At 41.6% G+C, this 16372-nt stretch overlaps 1 protein-coding gene across 1 annotated transcript in view; it reads left to right on the top strand.

Moving 5' to 3' along the window:
• Positions 1–936: 936 nt before the first annotated feature.
• LOC115359824 (uncharacterized) overlaps positions 937–16372 on the top strand; it is a 97970-nt gene continuing 82534 nt past the window's right edge. The window contains exon 1 of the mRNA XM_030052467.1: positions 937–1415. Coding sequence (XP_029908327.1) covers positions 1135–1415 — 281 coding nt within the window. The 5' untranslated portion in view covers positions 937–1134. The remainder of the gene's footprint in view (positions 1416–16372) is intronic.

Below are 16372 nucleotides of genomic sequence, written 5' to 3' on the forward strand. Positions count from 1 at the left end.
ATGCACCTGAGCCACCAATATGTCATCTTTTTTTTTAAACACCTCCCCCACACACATCCTCCGGCTCACAGATGGAAACGGACGATGACACACAATCATTAGAACTTCATAATGTTATATATTCCAATTTTCTTTTATTGTGCGCCATCTGTCTAATGCACTTACTCCCTTTGGAAGAACTGAAAAAGGTAGGAATACCCTTACATAATGCCAAATCCAGACTAGAATGCAGGTTAAACTTTAATAAAGTTTAATTTAGCAGTGAAGGGGTCATCTGGTTCAAAGTAGTGACTGAAGGAGCCCTCTGAATTGTCAAAATAAAACTAATTCCAATCACAGTAAAAACAGCAACAACAACAAATTTAGGCTACTCTTTCAAAGTAAGACCTCTAATGTAGAATTTTTCAACCCTTCCTAAGAGGGTTTTTATCATGCAGGCCCTACAACCTCTGGAGTATAGAGAACCTTGCGAAAATGAGAATTTACAGCATCAAAATGGGTGCTGCTATGGTACAAGCAATGAGAACAATTTCTGTCATACAAGAAAGCGTAGCCTATAGCCAGCGTTATCTTCTACGTTAATAGGGTGTTATCTGTCATATTGCCACTGGCCTGCTGTGTGCATGGCGGGAAGTCAGAGTATTATCATATCTGCCTTATGGCGCAAATTAAATTTTGAGGTGAGCTGAGTGTGTACCTCTGCTTTCCAACCAATGGCGCAACAGAAACCCCATGCCTGGGCCTACCTGTTGAGCGGATCTACATCCGCACGGTATAATCTGACCCACTCTTTTCATTTGCTGATGGAGTGAGAGCCGACCAAACGCCGCCTGCGTGTCAGCGCGCTGTACCTCCACCCCTGAAAGAGTTAAATGGTTTTCCCATGTACGGAGCGGCGGGCTGGAGGTTAGTTCGGCTGTTGCGGTGCAGAGCTTGTGGACGCGGCGGCGCACAGCAGCGCACCAATCCGGCCAACTTGACTCCAAAGCAGTCACTACACCACAGAAAAAAACAGCAACTATGCCGGAGCGAAGGAGGATCCCTGGATTGTCATTCGGCAGCGCTCTTTCTCACTACCACTGAGCGAGTGTGAGAGGGAGAAGGGTGCTTTTTGGTTGTGTGGATTTCGCCCCCATGGACGGGCAACGGGGCTTTTACGAGATGGAGAACCCGACCGAAAACCCCAGCAAGGCGGCGGAATATCTCAAGGAGCTCAATAAAATAATCGAGACCCAGCAAAAGCTGCTGGAGAAGCAGAGGGTCCGGATTGAAGAGCTGGAGCTCCAAGTGACGGATCTTTGCAAGGAAAACGTCTGCCTGAAAGATCAGCACCAGCGGCACCTGGCCACCTGCAGACTCCAGCAGGGCAACCACTCCAGCTTAGGAGCCATCAAGGAGAATGTCATGCAGGAAAAGTAAGTTGGCTGTCAATTTGGGCCACGTGTATCGGCTGAATAGGACGCTGTCAAAGTTTTCTCTTTTTAATTTCCCCCGTCCTTTCAGCTTGCAGGAATTGTTTTGCTCCGCTGGCTGGAGAAACCTCTCCAATGGGCGGTTTCTGTCGGTGTTTATCAGCTGCTTCTCGTCAGGTGTAACCACGCAATAAATTAGAATGCCTGCCCGGTTGCCACTTTGTCAGGGATCAGTCCTTTTTTTGTTTTTTTTGAAAGATTGCCCATGTAGTTTTAAACTGTCTTGGATTCTCTCAGTCACCCATGTACGCACGGTTTACACAGGTATTGCGTAATATGTGAATGAATCCTGTGAGGCGCGCTCCGTGTGTTAGATAACGCCTAAAAAAAATACTGTGCAAAGCATAAACTACATCAGTAAACCGTGTTAAAAGTCCGGATCAGCGTGTGTGATTTTTTGCCTTTATTATTATGGTAGAGGAAACACGAGCTCTGTGTTGTGGCGTTGTCAGAAACCAAGTTTACGCATCTGATTTGGTCGTGTGCTCGGATGGAGAGCTCATCTCTCACACCATGATCTGTTTGCTGCAAATATTTCCCGAACATCATAATCCACGACGTCAAGTGTAAATGTCTGTTTACACGCAAGCAGCAGGCTTGACTTATTTCCCTCACACAACTGTAGAAGCCTTTAATTTGAAACGACACGAGTTGATTTGGAGACGTGCCCGGTTCAGCAGCACTGCCACCATCACAAATGATTCAGATAAATTGCGTGAATACATCAGGGCTGCCAGAACAGTCAGCGTTGTATTGTTAAGTAAACATAATCTTTCATGGAGGTTGTAGTTCTGGACATTTGTTTTCATCCTCTCACCGATGCATTTTAGCAGGTTCAGTGCAGGGTTTTACTCCAAGTGGAAATATGGCTTAAATACAAACAGTGCAGGGCGTTTGTAAGCTTTTGAAGCATCTGTATTACTCATGCTGACATTATCTCACGTTTTATTCACAGGAGCAGACTTCTCTAATTGTATTAGAGAGCCCCATTTATAGTCATAGTGACAGATTCCTTTAAAGGAACATTACACATTCTTACTCATTCTTATTACCATGCATCCAGCTTACCATTGGCCACACTAAACATATTTTTGCCTGTGCCTTTTGTGACAGAGCCACCTGGAGCAGTTCAAAGAAACACACATGATTTTTCTGGCTCTCTTGTTATTTTGGTGCCAACATGCCATGATGCACTTTCCTTCACTTTCTTTCACACCCCTGGGTTCGCATACAGTCTGGCCATTAATGAGTATGGAATTTCAGCATTTTGGTGGTGAATGATTTGCAGATATGTAGCAGATGGTAAGAGGATCCAGGCACGAGTTCAGACACCATTGGTTTCACTGCTACTGAAAATACTGTCATCGCAAAATTTATTTTTGCTCCGCAAAGCTGCTTCGACAGCAGTAACCTATTTCTCTTTATTTCTGCCAAGTGAGTAAACAAGAGCAACACAACACTGTAATGCCCTTTTAACCTATGACATCATTATCATATTTGCTTATTCATCACTTGTCCAATGCTATAAATAGTCAGCAGTGCAGAGCAGAACATTGTGGCTTGCTGGGTTCCCAGGAAGTGCAGCCTTGCAGCACCTGAACGGCAAAACACAAACAGAGCAGGGCAAAAGAGTTGTGTGACGCCTCATGTCCACCGTAACATCAAGCACACACAAGTGTTTGGAATATTTGGAGTATTTGTCCATACACACACACACACGCACACACACACACACACACACACACACACACACACACACACACACACACACACAAACACAGCTGAGAGGGAGTCAGGTCCCTTGTGTTCTGTCAACAGTTGGGCCACGTCAGCTGTTCTCTTTGTGCTGACCATAGTCAGCTGGCAGGCCTTGACTGGAGGGCCAATAGGAGAGCTCTGTTACTCACATGGCCTTGAGCACCAACACACACACACACACACACACACACACACACACGCAAAACATGATGTTATACTCTATCACCAAACAACAAACCATAACACCCTGCTACTCTAGCAAATCAACGAAGTGACTGAGACAAGGCTGCTCACACATCGAGTTGATTTGGAAATACCGCTGCTTTTTTGAGGGAGTTGGACCATACTGTGTTCTCTGCACAATCCACTTTAAGAGGTAATCTCTTGGCCTGCCTACAGAGCAGCATTTGGCCTTGTTTGTAGTCTGTGATTCATTAGATCCTTCAAGCACACAGCTCACACAGTCTTGTACAATCTCACACAACCGATATCAAGGTCATGTTTTGTTTATGTTGTTAAATATGCCTTGTGTAATATTCTATAGCGCACTCCTCTGCCAGTTTGGTCTGTGAATGTTTGCATCATTAGCATTCATTGTATGTCGTAAGGCTGAAAAGCCAACATGTTAACAAGACCGGGACCTGTGAAATTAAGTCACAGCATGTTGTGTAGGCAGCAGCTTAACAGTTAGAGAAGAGAACTTGTGACCCAAAGGTTGTTGGGTGAAATCCTCTGGCTGGCTGGCTGGCTGGCTGAGGACATCTGAGAATGAAACATACTTGCCTTTCCCTCAGAATTTGCTGTTAAGATGCCCTTGAGCAAGGCACTTAAGAGGACAGTGCAAGTCCTATTTTGACCTCTTGTCAACAGTTGTGATTATATCTGTCCGTCACAAATATTAGTTGCATAAGTGTGTACAGAATGTAGTCAGAAGTCCAGACTAAGTTCTCCATTTTGAAAGCCTGAAGAGGTCTTTGGGCCCACATATTAGATAGATAGATAGATAGATAGATAGATGGATATATAGATCAATGGATAGATAGATAGATGGATATATAGATTGATGGATAGATAGATAGGTGGATAGATGTACGCATATATGTTTTTCCATTTTTAGTTGACATGTTAGAATGTGATTCAATGTATCGCAGTGCAACTCATTCAGTCTTTGATGTCCGGTTTATACAAAGCTGAAGAGAGCTATTTTTAAATTTTAATTTTAATTTGAATGTACCCAATCCTTTTCAACTATGCACATTTTAATGAATTCACCGTAATTTTAGCAGAGGTACATGCCAAGTAGTGGCAACATAGAATTACATGCACATAGCATCGTGCAACTGAAGTTTCGCCAAACAGTTTTTCACATTATTGAACATGAGTGGAAGTGAACTGAGGTAACATAGTCTAGACGGTGCTATGCACATTCTGTACACAGTTATGCAAACGGTATGTGTGATGGACTGATGTAATCATGACTGATCATGAGAGGTCAAAATACGACCAAAATGCTCCTTTAATCCCAAGCCGCTCCAGTGGATCTCTCAGTGATGAACTGAAAACAGTGTGGCTGTGCTGGACAGCTACCAGGTGGAAGTGAATGTTTCTATGGCCCTTACAGTAAATGTTCAGTTTGTGTACTTGTGTTTCTAAGTTTTGATTTATACAGAGGAAGGTTTTTCAGCACACCCCCCCTGTCATGCACTTTGTTCTGATACCTTGTTAGTTCCTGTAGCCATTAGGAGTGGAACAATGAATTGATATTGCAATATATCACAATCCTTCTTCTTGTGATACGTTATCAATACACTTGTACCAAGTATTGATGTTGGAGTTTTCAGCTTAATTGGCACAGATAAATGGTAAATGTACTTTTTCTATAGTGCTTTTCTAGTCTACTGACTGGCTCTAAGTGCTTCACAATGTTTTGCTTCGCATTCACCCATTCACACACTGATGGCAGAGGCTACCATGCAAGGTGCCAAGCTGCATATCAGAAGCAGTTAGGGGTTCAGTGTCTTGCTCAAGGACACTTCAGCACGCTCTCTGGAGGGCCCAGGATTTGAACCAGGACCCTCCTGATTACCAGATGACCGCTCTACCCTCTCATCCATGCTGCCCCCACATAGCACATGGGAGTTACCATGAGCTGTACTTGCTCCCTGCCTTTATGTATTGTAACTGGACCTGTTCTGGACCATGTACATGCTGCAGCCCGTGTGCATATTAAAACACTGAAAAGCATGACAGATTCCTCCTTATTTAAAAATGAATTTGCCTTTTCCAGGGTATTTTTTCATCTTCGGTTACAGATATCATGATGCATCACAGCTGATTTCATTACAATACGTCATGTATTGTAGAATCGCCTGTATCATGATATCATTGTTATTGTGGATATAGTATTGTGATAGTATTGTATCATGCGTTACCTAGAGATTCCCACCCCTAGTAGCCCCCGTATCCATTACCCATGTAAAAAGGACTGTTTATGAGAATTTCACTCTTTTTAGACTGGTTGTTGACTCAAAATGGTTATGATTGTTGCTACTATCAGTAGGTAAACTAGCTCATCTCCATAGTAGCCTTCTTCAAAATAATGAATGGAGACCGGTTCTTGTAGAGTCCTCTAAAAATTGGGAAAATGACCATAAAATTACTGCAAATAGCTTAATACAGGTGTTCTGAAGCCACATGATTGTAGTAGTGAGTCCAAAAGTAATGCTGGATGTCCACGCGCGGTTTCTCTGCAACATAGACGTTACTGTCTTTGTGCTTTTGTCTTTTCACTTGTGGTGCAGAGTCTAACAGGGATCTATGAGTGCCACTCCATTGAGCTGCATGCTGAGATGTACACACACACACACACACTTATTGGCAGAGCTTGGTGAGGCATTCCATGATTTTGGAAAGCCATTTTAATTTCAGTTTGGTTTTAGTGAATGGGAACTGCTACAGCTTGTGCAGGTAACTCTGCTGAATGGCTGGGATTTTGTTGACAATTTCAACTCAAACAGCTAAATCAGTGCCCACCTGAGATTCAGTACCTCCTGCAAGTCACACCCATCCTCATGCACACCTGTGAATGTAGCCCCGATGCCAGTGCAATGGAAGAATAGGAATTCATGAGCTGGCTCCATTCTTGTAGCTATACAGTAAGTTACACTAAAATACCAAGTGAAGTTTCTTTGGGCAGGGGAAGCAGGCAGCAGTGCGTGGTGCATGCACATAAGACATGATTGGCACTGAGGCAGCCACGCATCACGACGAGGCTTGATTCACTCCAAACGGATTTTAAGAGATGAGATTACAGCCTAAGGAGCATAGCGCAAGACCGGATATTTTTCTCTGTGCATTTCCTTTGGTTCAGATCCTCTGTGTAAAATGGTGATTTGTCAAAATTGTGAAGGAAAAACAAGTTACCCGCTTAAGTTTTAAATTAGTGACACTTGATTTTAATGCTGATGGTTAGATATTTGAATGGTTATGTGGCCATGATATTTTTATCTTTGATATTGGGATGTCCTGCTGATTGATGGATCAGACTACAGGTGCACCCAGAGGATTGCAAGCTTTAACCTATCAGTATGCAAGTGCGTGTATGGATGTGATCATTCGCAGTTACCCTTTCAGGGTACAGCTGACATTGTTTTAGGTCAGTATTGTAAGACTTATATGTTTATTTATCTGTATATTTACTTATTATTGGCGTTTTATGGTTTTGCAAATGTTGAATACACTCAGTCTATAGCTGACTTTTCAACTCAACACCCTGTGCTGCGTGATTATTAAGCACTCATTTTTGTGTCACTTAGTGGTTCATCATTGATACAGGAGCATTGTCATGCAGCAGTGTGTGTGGTACAGCTGCATCAGGAAACAACTGCACACTGGTCAGCCGCGCAGAGTGTGAAACAAATCATAGCTTAAAAAAAATAATAAAATGGCGAACGCTGCCGTAGGAGACATGAAAATTGGTCGGGAACATAACAAAGTTTTGACTTTATGAGTAAGCACATATGCCACCGTTGCTGTGGGCTATCGGTGAAATATGCACTGTTTGTGTAAAAAGCAGAAATACATTTCACACAGAGAACACTGTAGATTTTGAACCCCGAGGGTGGTCTTGACAGCCTGCCATTGGAGCACAGAAGATGAGAAGAATAAATAAACTTTAAAAAGGAGAATATACTTGGTCATGAAATATTAATGGATGCTGCAGGATGTAAAACAGATCTGCTGTGTTATATGATTCCTGCCAATGTTTATTCTCAACGTGTAATATACTGTATGCGTTGCCTGTTACCTGTAGTTGATCTGGGAGTAAACAAGTGGCTTAGAAAAAACTTCATATCATCACTTTCACGGCGTGCGGAAGCTGCCGAATTAACTCACAATCTGGACAAGCGTCGGAAGGCGGATGCTAGTGGAAAGCTGATGTATTGCCAGGCCTGGAGTGAAGATTTATTTTCTTTTCTGTGAAAACAAAAAATCCATGGCTGCATTAAATGAGCCCTGAGCAACTCCGCTTTGTGTTTGCATCCCCTTCTAACTTTAAGCATTTTTTCTCCCCTACATTTATTGAACCCTTTCACTCGAATGGCTTTGAATTTGTTCCCTGGTGGGACATCATGATTTACGGTAATTTAAAAGATAATTAGTCTTCAAATTAACAGGAAAATCACTTTTCCCCTCTTTATCACTTAATTGTGTCTGTTTTAACGCTAATCAGATAGGATTTCCAATTAAAAACTTATTTTCTTGTATAATGACAATGACCAAGCTGCTTCATGCAATGTTTTGATACAATAACTCGACTTCTTCCCTAATAGTCAACATTAATATTCATCATTTGTGAAAGATAAGAATGCAATGGATATTTGACTATACACATTACTCTATAAACAGTCAGCAGTAATCTGTGGGTGTGTATTGGGACTGAGCGATATGGACAAAATCAAATATCACTATATCTTTGACTGAATACCTCTACAGTATCAATATTGTGACAATGTTATAGGTACAAATTACACTTTTGTATTTATATAGATATTTACACACAAGATTATGATAAATAGTCACTTGCAATGTGGACAGGCACAGAATACAATACAGCTAGAAAAGTCAAAAGTTCAGAATATATGCAGCCTGTGTAGCAAGGAAAAGACAACCCTTATTCCATATCATGATGCTGCAATAACCAAAACCGAATTAATCGTCTTGTGTCATGAATATAATTTTAATATCAATATTGCGCTCAGCCCAGTATTTTTAAGAGGTGTGGTGCAGTGTGTCGGTGTAGTGATCACAGTGAATGACCAGTAGTAGTGGGTCCAGCATGTTGGCTGATGAGAAGTTCACACTTATTAATATGAGAAGGCATGGAGGAAATAGTTAAATTGGATTTCATACATCCTCCTGAGGTCAAAAAAAGGTCATAGTGTGCAAAGTCTGAATTTTATGAGTAGTGCAAGACTTTGCAGAAACTGCTTGGGTCATAATAAATTGTGAATAAATAGTTTGCATTAGAGCTGGGTGACATGGGCAAAAAATACAATCTTGATTTTTCTTTCTAGCTTTACAATTTTAACCTATATTTTTCACATTTTCACTAATTACAGCTACTAATGGGAATTTATGGGAATCAGTGGGCATGATCATGTGACTGATGATTAGCACATGCGTTTCTGGGCATGCACGTTCTGTGTGGACGAGTGAATTGTGTGGCTTGTTTGGCAGAGTGATCGGCTGCCTTTTATAATGTTGTAAAGCACGTATTCAAAATCTTGTTTTTATGAGTCAGTCGTTTTTTGGTCGATTAAATAAGTGGAAACAGCCTGATGTATTAAATTACAATGGTTTATAAACTTTAAAAAAAAAAAAACTCGGCCATAATGTGTATACCAAAAAAAAAAAAAAAAAAAAAAAAAATGCTGTCAGAGAATTGTATTGTTGGAGAGTATATTGGTTAGAATATGTTCTGTCATTAGATATTGTAAATGGAGAAACTTTGAAAATAGGCCATTAGATCTCTTCTGAGTTGGTTGTGCTTATTGATCATCTTATGGCAGTGTGGGAGTATGGGATATTATTTACCGGAGCAGAACACCACAAATTAAACTTCAGCTTTTTTTACCTGTTGCCAAGAGATATTTGATCTCAGAGACACAGGTTTAGTGTTGCAGTGATTGCCAGTGTGCTATTCCAACATCGAGCCGGTGGAAGGTTTGCTACTCTCAGCATCGTGGGCTCACAACACTGAATTTGACAATTAGTATTCATTTATTCAATCATTAATCCATTCATCGTGCTTACCTGCTTCCACTCAGGGTCACAGTGGGCTGGAGGGTATCCCATCATACACTGGGTAGAGGGTTAACCTTACCAGGATAATTCTAGTTATTTTCAAATTTCTTATTTTCTTGGCTGTGCTCAAACCTCTTTCAGTCACTTCACTGTAGAGCTTACTTAGCTTACGTATATAAAACACACCCAGGGGGCAAACAGACTCTTAACAGTGGAGCCCAAAAGGCGATTAAAACAGTTGACCTATTTTAACTTGAAGCTAAAACAACTCAAGGGAGCGTTTCCATTTTTAAGGCATCATCACCATCAAGTCTTTTTGGAAAGTAGTAGAATTCTCCTTTTGTGTGTGCTTTGTAGGTTTATAGCAGAACAGATGACAAAAAAATTTGCTCCCCCTGGCGCCTTCCATTCGAGAACGGATGATAACATTTTTCCCTGGGAATTTATTAGGTGTGTAAATGGAGGCCATCTATCACTCTGCAGAGGCCATCTCTCTGCCAGCCACGGGACCAACGGTATCTGCTAGACTGGCCTGACCGCCGCTCATCCATTATTTCAAGTAGTGAGCCTAAAGTTCACTGTGGAGCAAGCTGGAATTGTTATTTCATGTGCGGCTGTAGCGGTTATCAGGGTAAATGTATGCGCACAGCGAGGCCGCTGGAATGAGTGTGGTTTTGAATGTGCTGATGGGGTTTTATTATGTGTTTTTAAATTGGCATACAAATTGAACAGGGGAGCTAAAATTAAAGTGGAGCACAATGCTTTCTGTATTCCTGAATGTTACCCATGGTGTAGAAGAACTTTTCCTAAACTTTGGGTCATGATCCAAAATGGGGTCACAGACCTGTTTTTATCGGGTCACCAATTAAAAGAGTAAAATACTCGGATATGTGAATTCATTTCAATTAAAATAGGAGAAGAGCGTTATACTCAGTCATACTCAGCATCGTAACACTGAGTGATTTCTGTGATTCCCTCACTCTTCGATCATTATGCATGATGTCGACATGAAAATACAAGGAAGAGAGAAACGTTGGCTTCACCAAAGCCACTCGAAATGCCGTGAAATCTCAGCCACATAAGCAATATGTCAACCAACCATTCTAAACAAAAGTGCATTTTTATCAACTAACTTTTCAGACTTAAATAAAGCCAGTAAGGCTGATTTACATTTCAGGTAGCAACAAAAAACAAAATTCAATATCCAGCGTCACTATCAGGCATGTGCTTCGTGTTTTCTTCTTAGTTTTTTTCTAGGACATCTCCGCCGCTCTTGTCCAAAGCGGGGAGGTAGAAGGAGTTTTAAAATGCACCATCAGACATAATCACCTGGTGCCTGCAGCTTTGTCATCATTAGGAGACGTTAGGAATTTGGAAATGCAAGCTATATTAGAATTAATTAACATTACACAAATACGGATTGCAGCACACACTTTGTCTTGGAGGTTATTAGTTTTTCAGTACTGACCATTTAGGAGCCGGTACCAATTTAATACTGGTTGCTGCTGTGAAAAATCCTATAACCTGTGTTTTTTTTTTTTTTGTTTTTTTTGTATATCTGTGCACTTAAACATAGTAAGAGAGAGATTTGCAGTGTTGTAGTACTATTTTTAGGAAGTGTACGGCTTTAGTAGATCTGATCAATGTTTTTCAGCTGATGCCAATTGGACTTTAAAACCCAGATGCACTGGCACTGGGCTAAATTGGATTATAGATATCATAGAGTTTACTCAAGATTAATATCTGATACCAAAAGCCCTGAATAACACAGATATATAGAAGCAAACTGCGTGGGAAAAAGAATGATTTCATAGCAGTTACTTTGTCCAGTGACCCCAAGCTTACTTTGGTCATTGAAATTAAATCGATTTCGTTGGTACTCAGTATTGATCGATAGTTGAAGTTTTGTACCTAGTAGTGAAAAAGTGTTATTGGCACATCCTTAGTTATAGCGGTTTTATGCGACAGGACTCTGTGGAGACGGGCAGCAAAGGGAGCTGCAAAAATGGAGCCATTTTTAAACTATTCAATTCAGGACCATCTGTGGCTTACAAACCTGCAGAACTCACTGCTCACTTTTTCAGAAAAAAAGCCTTTTCCGCACACTTGACACAGACACCCTGTGGACAATGTGAATTTGTCCTGGTTTGACACAAGGTCTGTAAAATGTGAGGTTGCGCCACAACCATTAACAATTCAATTCACAGGATCAGAGTGCCCGCTTGGTCTTAAAATCGTTCTTTCCCAGTAGCCCCTGGGCGTCTCGTCCTTTTTTGTTGTTGGAGAAAATTAAATGTCTGAATGTTGTTGTCCAGACCAGGGAATCATCTGACACTTTCTCCATGCCAGCCTCTCTAGATATCATTAAAGGAGCATAATGTCTTTTAAATGTCCAAAAATGTACTTAATGTGTGGAGAAAGAGAAAGAAATATTGTTTCCCTTGCAGAAAACAGCTCCTTAGTGCATTTAAAGAGCATCGTTTTCATATTATTTATGTCTACGGCACATATCTGTGTTTGAGAATTTGTGCTAATTTCAGGAAATTTTACACAAACTGTGTGATCCATCCCACAGTGCAGATTATCCAAAGGTCAGGTACGACTCAAAATTCTGTCAGTACTAATCCATATTAGCCGGTGTACACAGAGTGGTGTGTGGCTGAATTTTTCTTGGAGATTGAGATTCAGTCACTGTGTATCTGAGATTTAGCCTCATGGTAAATAATTTGCCTTTGGTCACTTACTCACTTGAAGAAGGGACCTTACATCAAGGTCTATGAGTCCCGCAAATGATCTCATTATGAAATTAAATGTCTGTCCCCAAGTCTGTAAATTGATGATTGTGAGGGCATGGAGAGGGCAAGATGATAAGCTATTTATTTGTAAGCTGTCACTCTCTGCCATCTTGAGTGGTTCTGCTCTCTACAGAATTTTTCTAAGCATTTTTCAGCAGCAAAGTGCAGTTCATTTCTTGTTATCACAAATTTATATCCCAAACATACGTTCTCATTGTGAGAATTTGTTGAGTTTGTCAGTTCAGTATTGTGATCATGCATAAATTCCATAATCATTATAGAACTGGATCACCCAGGAGAACTGTTATCTTGTGAAGCCACATGGCGGGATTTGCAGCGAATTGAAAAACCTACAAGCATTATCATGCTTTTTTCTTTTCAAAGGAGAATGTTGACTCTGTGGCCTTGCCATATATTTTTTTTTAAAGTATCCCGTTACCTGCTCATGAAGAAGTAAAAGCTTTGCCAATATTGCTCATAGCAAGAATGTTCCAAATATTTGTGATATCTGCACACAGTTTGTGCGTAGGGCCAAATCCATCCTTGAGGCCATGAAGCCAATATGGATATATTGACAGCACAGAGAAGTCAGGTCCATTTAATTTCACTTCATCCAGCAGACAGAGCTAGAGCCAGAGCTGCTCTAGCAGCAAAGATTTTCCATTCATCTCATGGTCAGGATCCTGTGGGTTTTCTCAACGTGTACGAGAGTGTGTGTTTGTTTAGCGAGCAGGTCTGCAGAATATTGACTGCTGACATGAACACTGTCCAACCTGTCAAAACACTGAAATCTGCTCTCATAATAATACATCCAACATGCTAAACACACCAATTCTTGTGAGTCTGAAATGTAGCTGGGTGGGTTCAGTTTTCAAATCTGCTGCTTGGTGGGCAAGCGCTCAATTTTCACTACAATATTCAGTTGTAAGCATCAGAGCATCAGGAAAAAAGAAGGCAGGGTGTTTTTTTTTTTTTTTTTTCCTTTGGTGTCCATTATAGATAGTGTTTCATACACATCACATTGTCTGGTCTTAGTCTGTAGTTGTCATTTCTCTGATCTGGCCACAATAGGATCTTTGGATGGTACTTCACATTTTGGATCATACAGTAAGGAGCTTATCTTACTTTAATATTGCATAGATCGTATTATTTGATATTATATGCTGTAAAAATGCCAAATGTTGTGTGTGTGTCTGTGTGTATGTGTGTGAGACAGTCAACTGTTGAACGTCAACCGATTCAGGGCCAAAAGCAGAACCACCACCACATCTATTATGGACCTGCAGCATATGGACACCAGTGTGCTCTTGGCCCTCTCAGAGGATGACTTACAGTGCATGCTTAATGCTTTTGCAAAGGCATACAAGCAGCTCGGCCCTGCCCTCAACTTAAGAAAGACGCGTCCTCTACCAGCCACCATCTAGCAGAAATACTCCTCCACCAACTATTTCTGTCAACAACACCAGACTGGAAAATTTGGACCTCTTTCCACACCGAGGCATCCTTCTGTCTTCCAAAGCTGATATCGGTCAGGAAATAAACCGCCACCTCAGTTGTGCCAGCAAGGATTATGCAAGACTGAGGAAAAAGGGTCCCCGAAAATGACAACCCTCAGGCCAGGACTAAAATCCCGGTGTACAAAGCAGCAGTGATGGCCTCTCTGCGGTATGGCTCAGAAACATGGACCACATACAGCAGACACCTGAAGCCTCTAGAGGCACACCAAAAAAGGTGTCTCAGGAAAATCCTCAACATTGCCTAAAGGGATCAATGCACTAATACCAGCGTCCTGGAGGAGGCCAACATCCCGACCATCACTGCCGTCATTGCACCAATACCATGTCTACCATGTCTTTTGCCTACATATGCAGATCCTCTGTTCCCAATTGAAGGACAGCATGCCCCAGGGGGTCAAAAGTGGAGGTGGATAGACAACATCAAGGCAAACCTCAAAAAGTGCTACATTGACCTCGATGCATGGGAGGACGCAGCAGCCCACAGGGCGACCTACAAAACACTTGTCTGTGAAGGGACCACACTGTACAATAATGACCTCTGCCACGCTGCAGGACACAAACGCTGTCAAAGAAAGGAGAGAGCCGTCACCAAAAAGGCCCAACCCAGACCCAGGAGCACCACCAATCACCGCCCACACTGAGGGGGCAACAGTCATACTCGACCCCCAAGTGACCGCTGATGATAATGGTGTGTAATCTCAATTGTAGGTTGTCATTGCTTTTGTTTGAATCTTTGCCACATGACCATTTTGATTGTTCATTTGAGCAGCAGTGCTTCAATCTGGCAAAAAAAAATATTGAAACTACACACATGCGCTGATGGTTGATGGAGCCCAGCGTGTGAAAATGTCACAATGCAGTCCGGCAAAAAGAGTTGAAACTAGCTATATCATTTGAATCTTTGCCACATTGCCATTTTGATTATACCCTTGTAGTAATCGTGTCTGAAATGCCCTCAGGCGGGGGTTCGGCATGGCTCTGCTGTGCTGCAGACGGGCTCTGCAGGTGCTGCCTGCCAGGCCTGTAGTGGGTCAGTAAACAAAACCCCTCGGGGTTTCTGACTGCTGGCCAAGCGGAGGAGAGGCAGACGTGTCCACAGGGTGAACCGTACTGAGATCTCAGCGCCACTGTCTTCCTCTCTGACAGGCCACTGAGAGGTGTGTTTCCATGCTCTGCCCTCCCACCGGTTTGTTCTGTTCTCTGCATGAGAAATGACAGTTTCACTTTGATGTGCTTGAAAGGTTTTGGCACATTTAAAGGGGTTTTAACTAATTTGTGACCTCCATAAAGCCAAGGGAAATTGCAACAACATCGTCAGAGTCTGAACTTGAAACAAGTGATAAACGAGCAAACTTCTTAATTAGAACAGAGATCCAACAGAAAGCAAAACGAAGAGCAAAAAAAGAAAAGGCAGTATACCACAATACAAAATCAGCTACGGTAATAATAACGCTACTCATTTTTCAATTGCTTTTTTGGCTTGAGTGTGAGGCATTTTAGCCTCGGTTGCTGAAAAGTCTGGCTACACTGGTTGCTCACCCGTGGCACTGTCCTCCCATCATTAAGAAGCTGGAAATGTAAGCTGTGTGTGTGTTTTCGGGGAGATAATTGTTGAGTAATATGTATAGATCAACAACCCTATCAACCACCTGCAGAGGTATATTATTGTAATTTCATGAAAAGTTGTGTTTATTTCAAGCTTGGCAGTGGAAGGCAGAATATCCATGAGCATTTGTAATATGTGGTATAATGGACAATATGCCATGTATTTCAATGAGACCTGTGCCTTGATGGAAAACGGAGTCCAGTGTGTGAAAATCAGCCAATAAATAAATAAAAAATAGCAGCCCAGTTTGACAACAAGTTGAACCTAGCTGAAAGTTTGCCAGAGAGCAAGTTAAGGCCATCCACAAAGGGTATGTATCAACAAGTGAAATGTAAACTAACATCTTTAACATCTTTTGAGATATTCCTAAACAGTCAGTGCATACTTGTCCTTGAACGTGACGGAGGCCAGCTCGCCAATGTCTGGATACCGTGCAATGAAAGCATTTGAAAACATTTAACCTTTTTATTATGCCGCATAATTATAAAGAAGCATTCAAAGACTAGAAATATGCAGCTAACTCAATTCTGATGAAAAAAACAGTTAGATATCTTATTATTACTTACCCTGTGTTGCCTCTTTAAACCAAAAACGTCACATGGATATGTGTTGGGTAATAAGCTTTTTTTCATTTGTATGCAGCTTGGGCCTCTTACATCATTCGCAGAATAGCTCTTTATACAGTATTGCATGTACTTGCCTTTGTATGACTATGTATGTGCGTCAGTCAGGCATTATGTTTGTCTCAGGACGTGTGGGACCGTTTCCATTATGAGTCTTTGTTAGCTGTCATGATGCAGCATTTGGTTGTTCGGCTGTGGGAAAAAAGCTTCTCTACAAGCTAATTAGGAAGAAACCTGACCCTGTTCTTGTCCTGCACAAAGGCGATAACCGCTGAAGCCACTGAAACATTCAGGC

The sequence above is a fragment of the Myripristis murdjan genome, chromosome 5 (genome assembly GCF_902150065.1).
Source record: "Myripristis murdjan chromosome 5, fMyrMur1.1, whole genome shotgun sequence".
In the NCBI taxonomy this organism is placed as follows: Eukaryota; Metazoa; Chordata; class Actinopteri; order Holocentriformes; family Holocentridae; genus Myripristis; species Myripristis murdjan.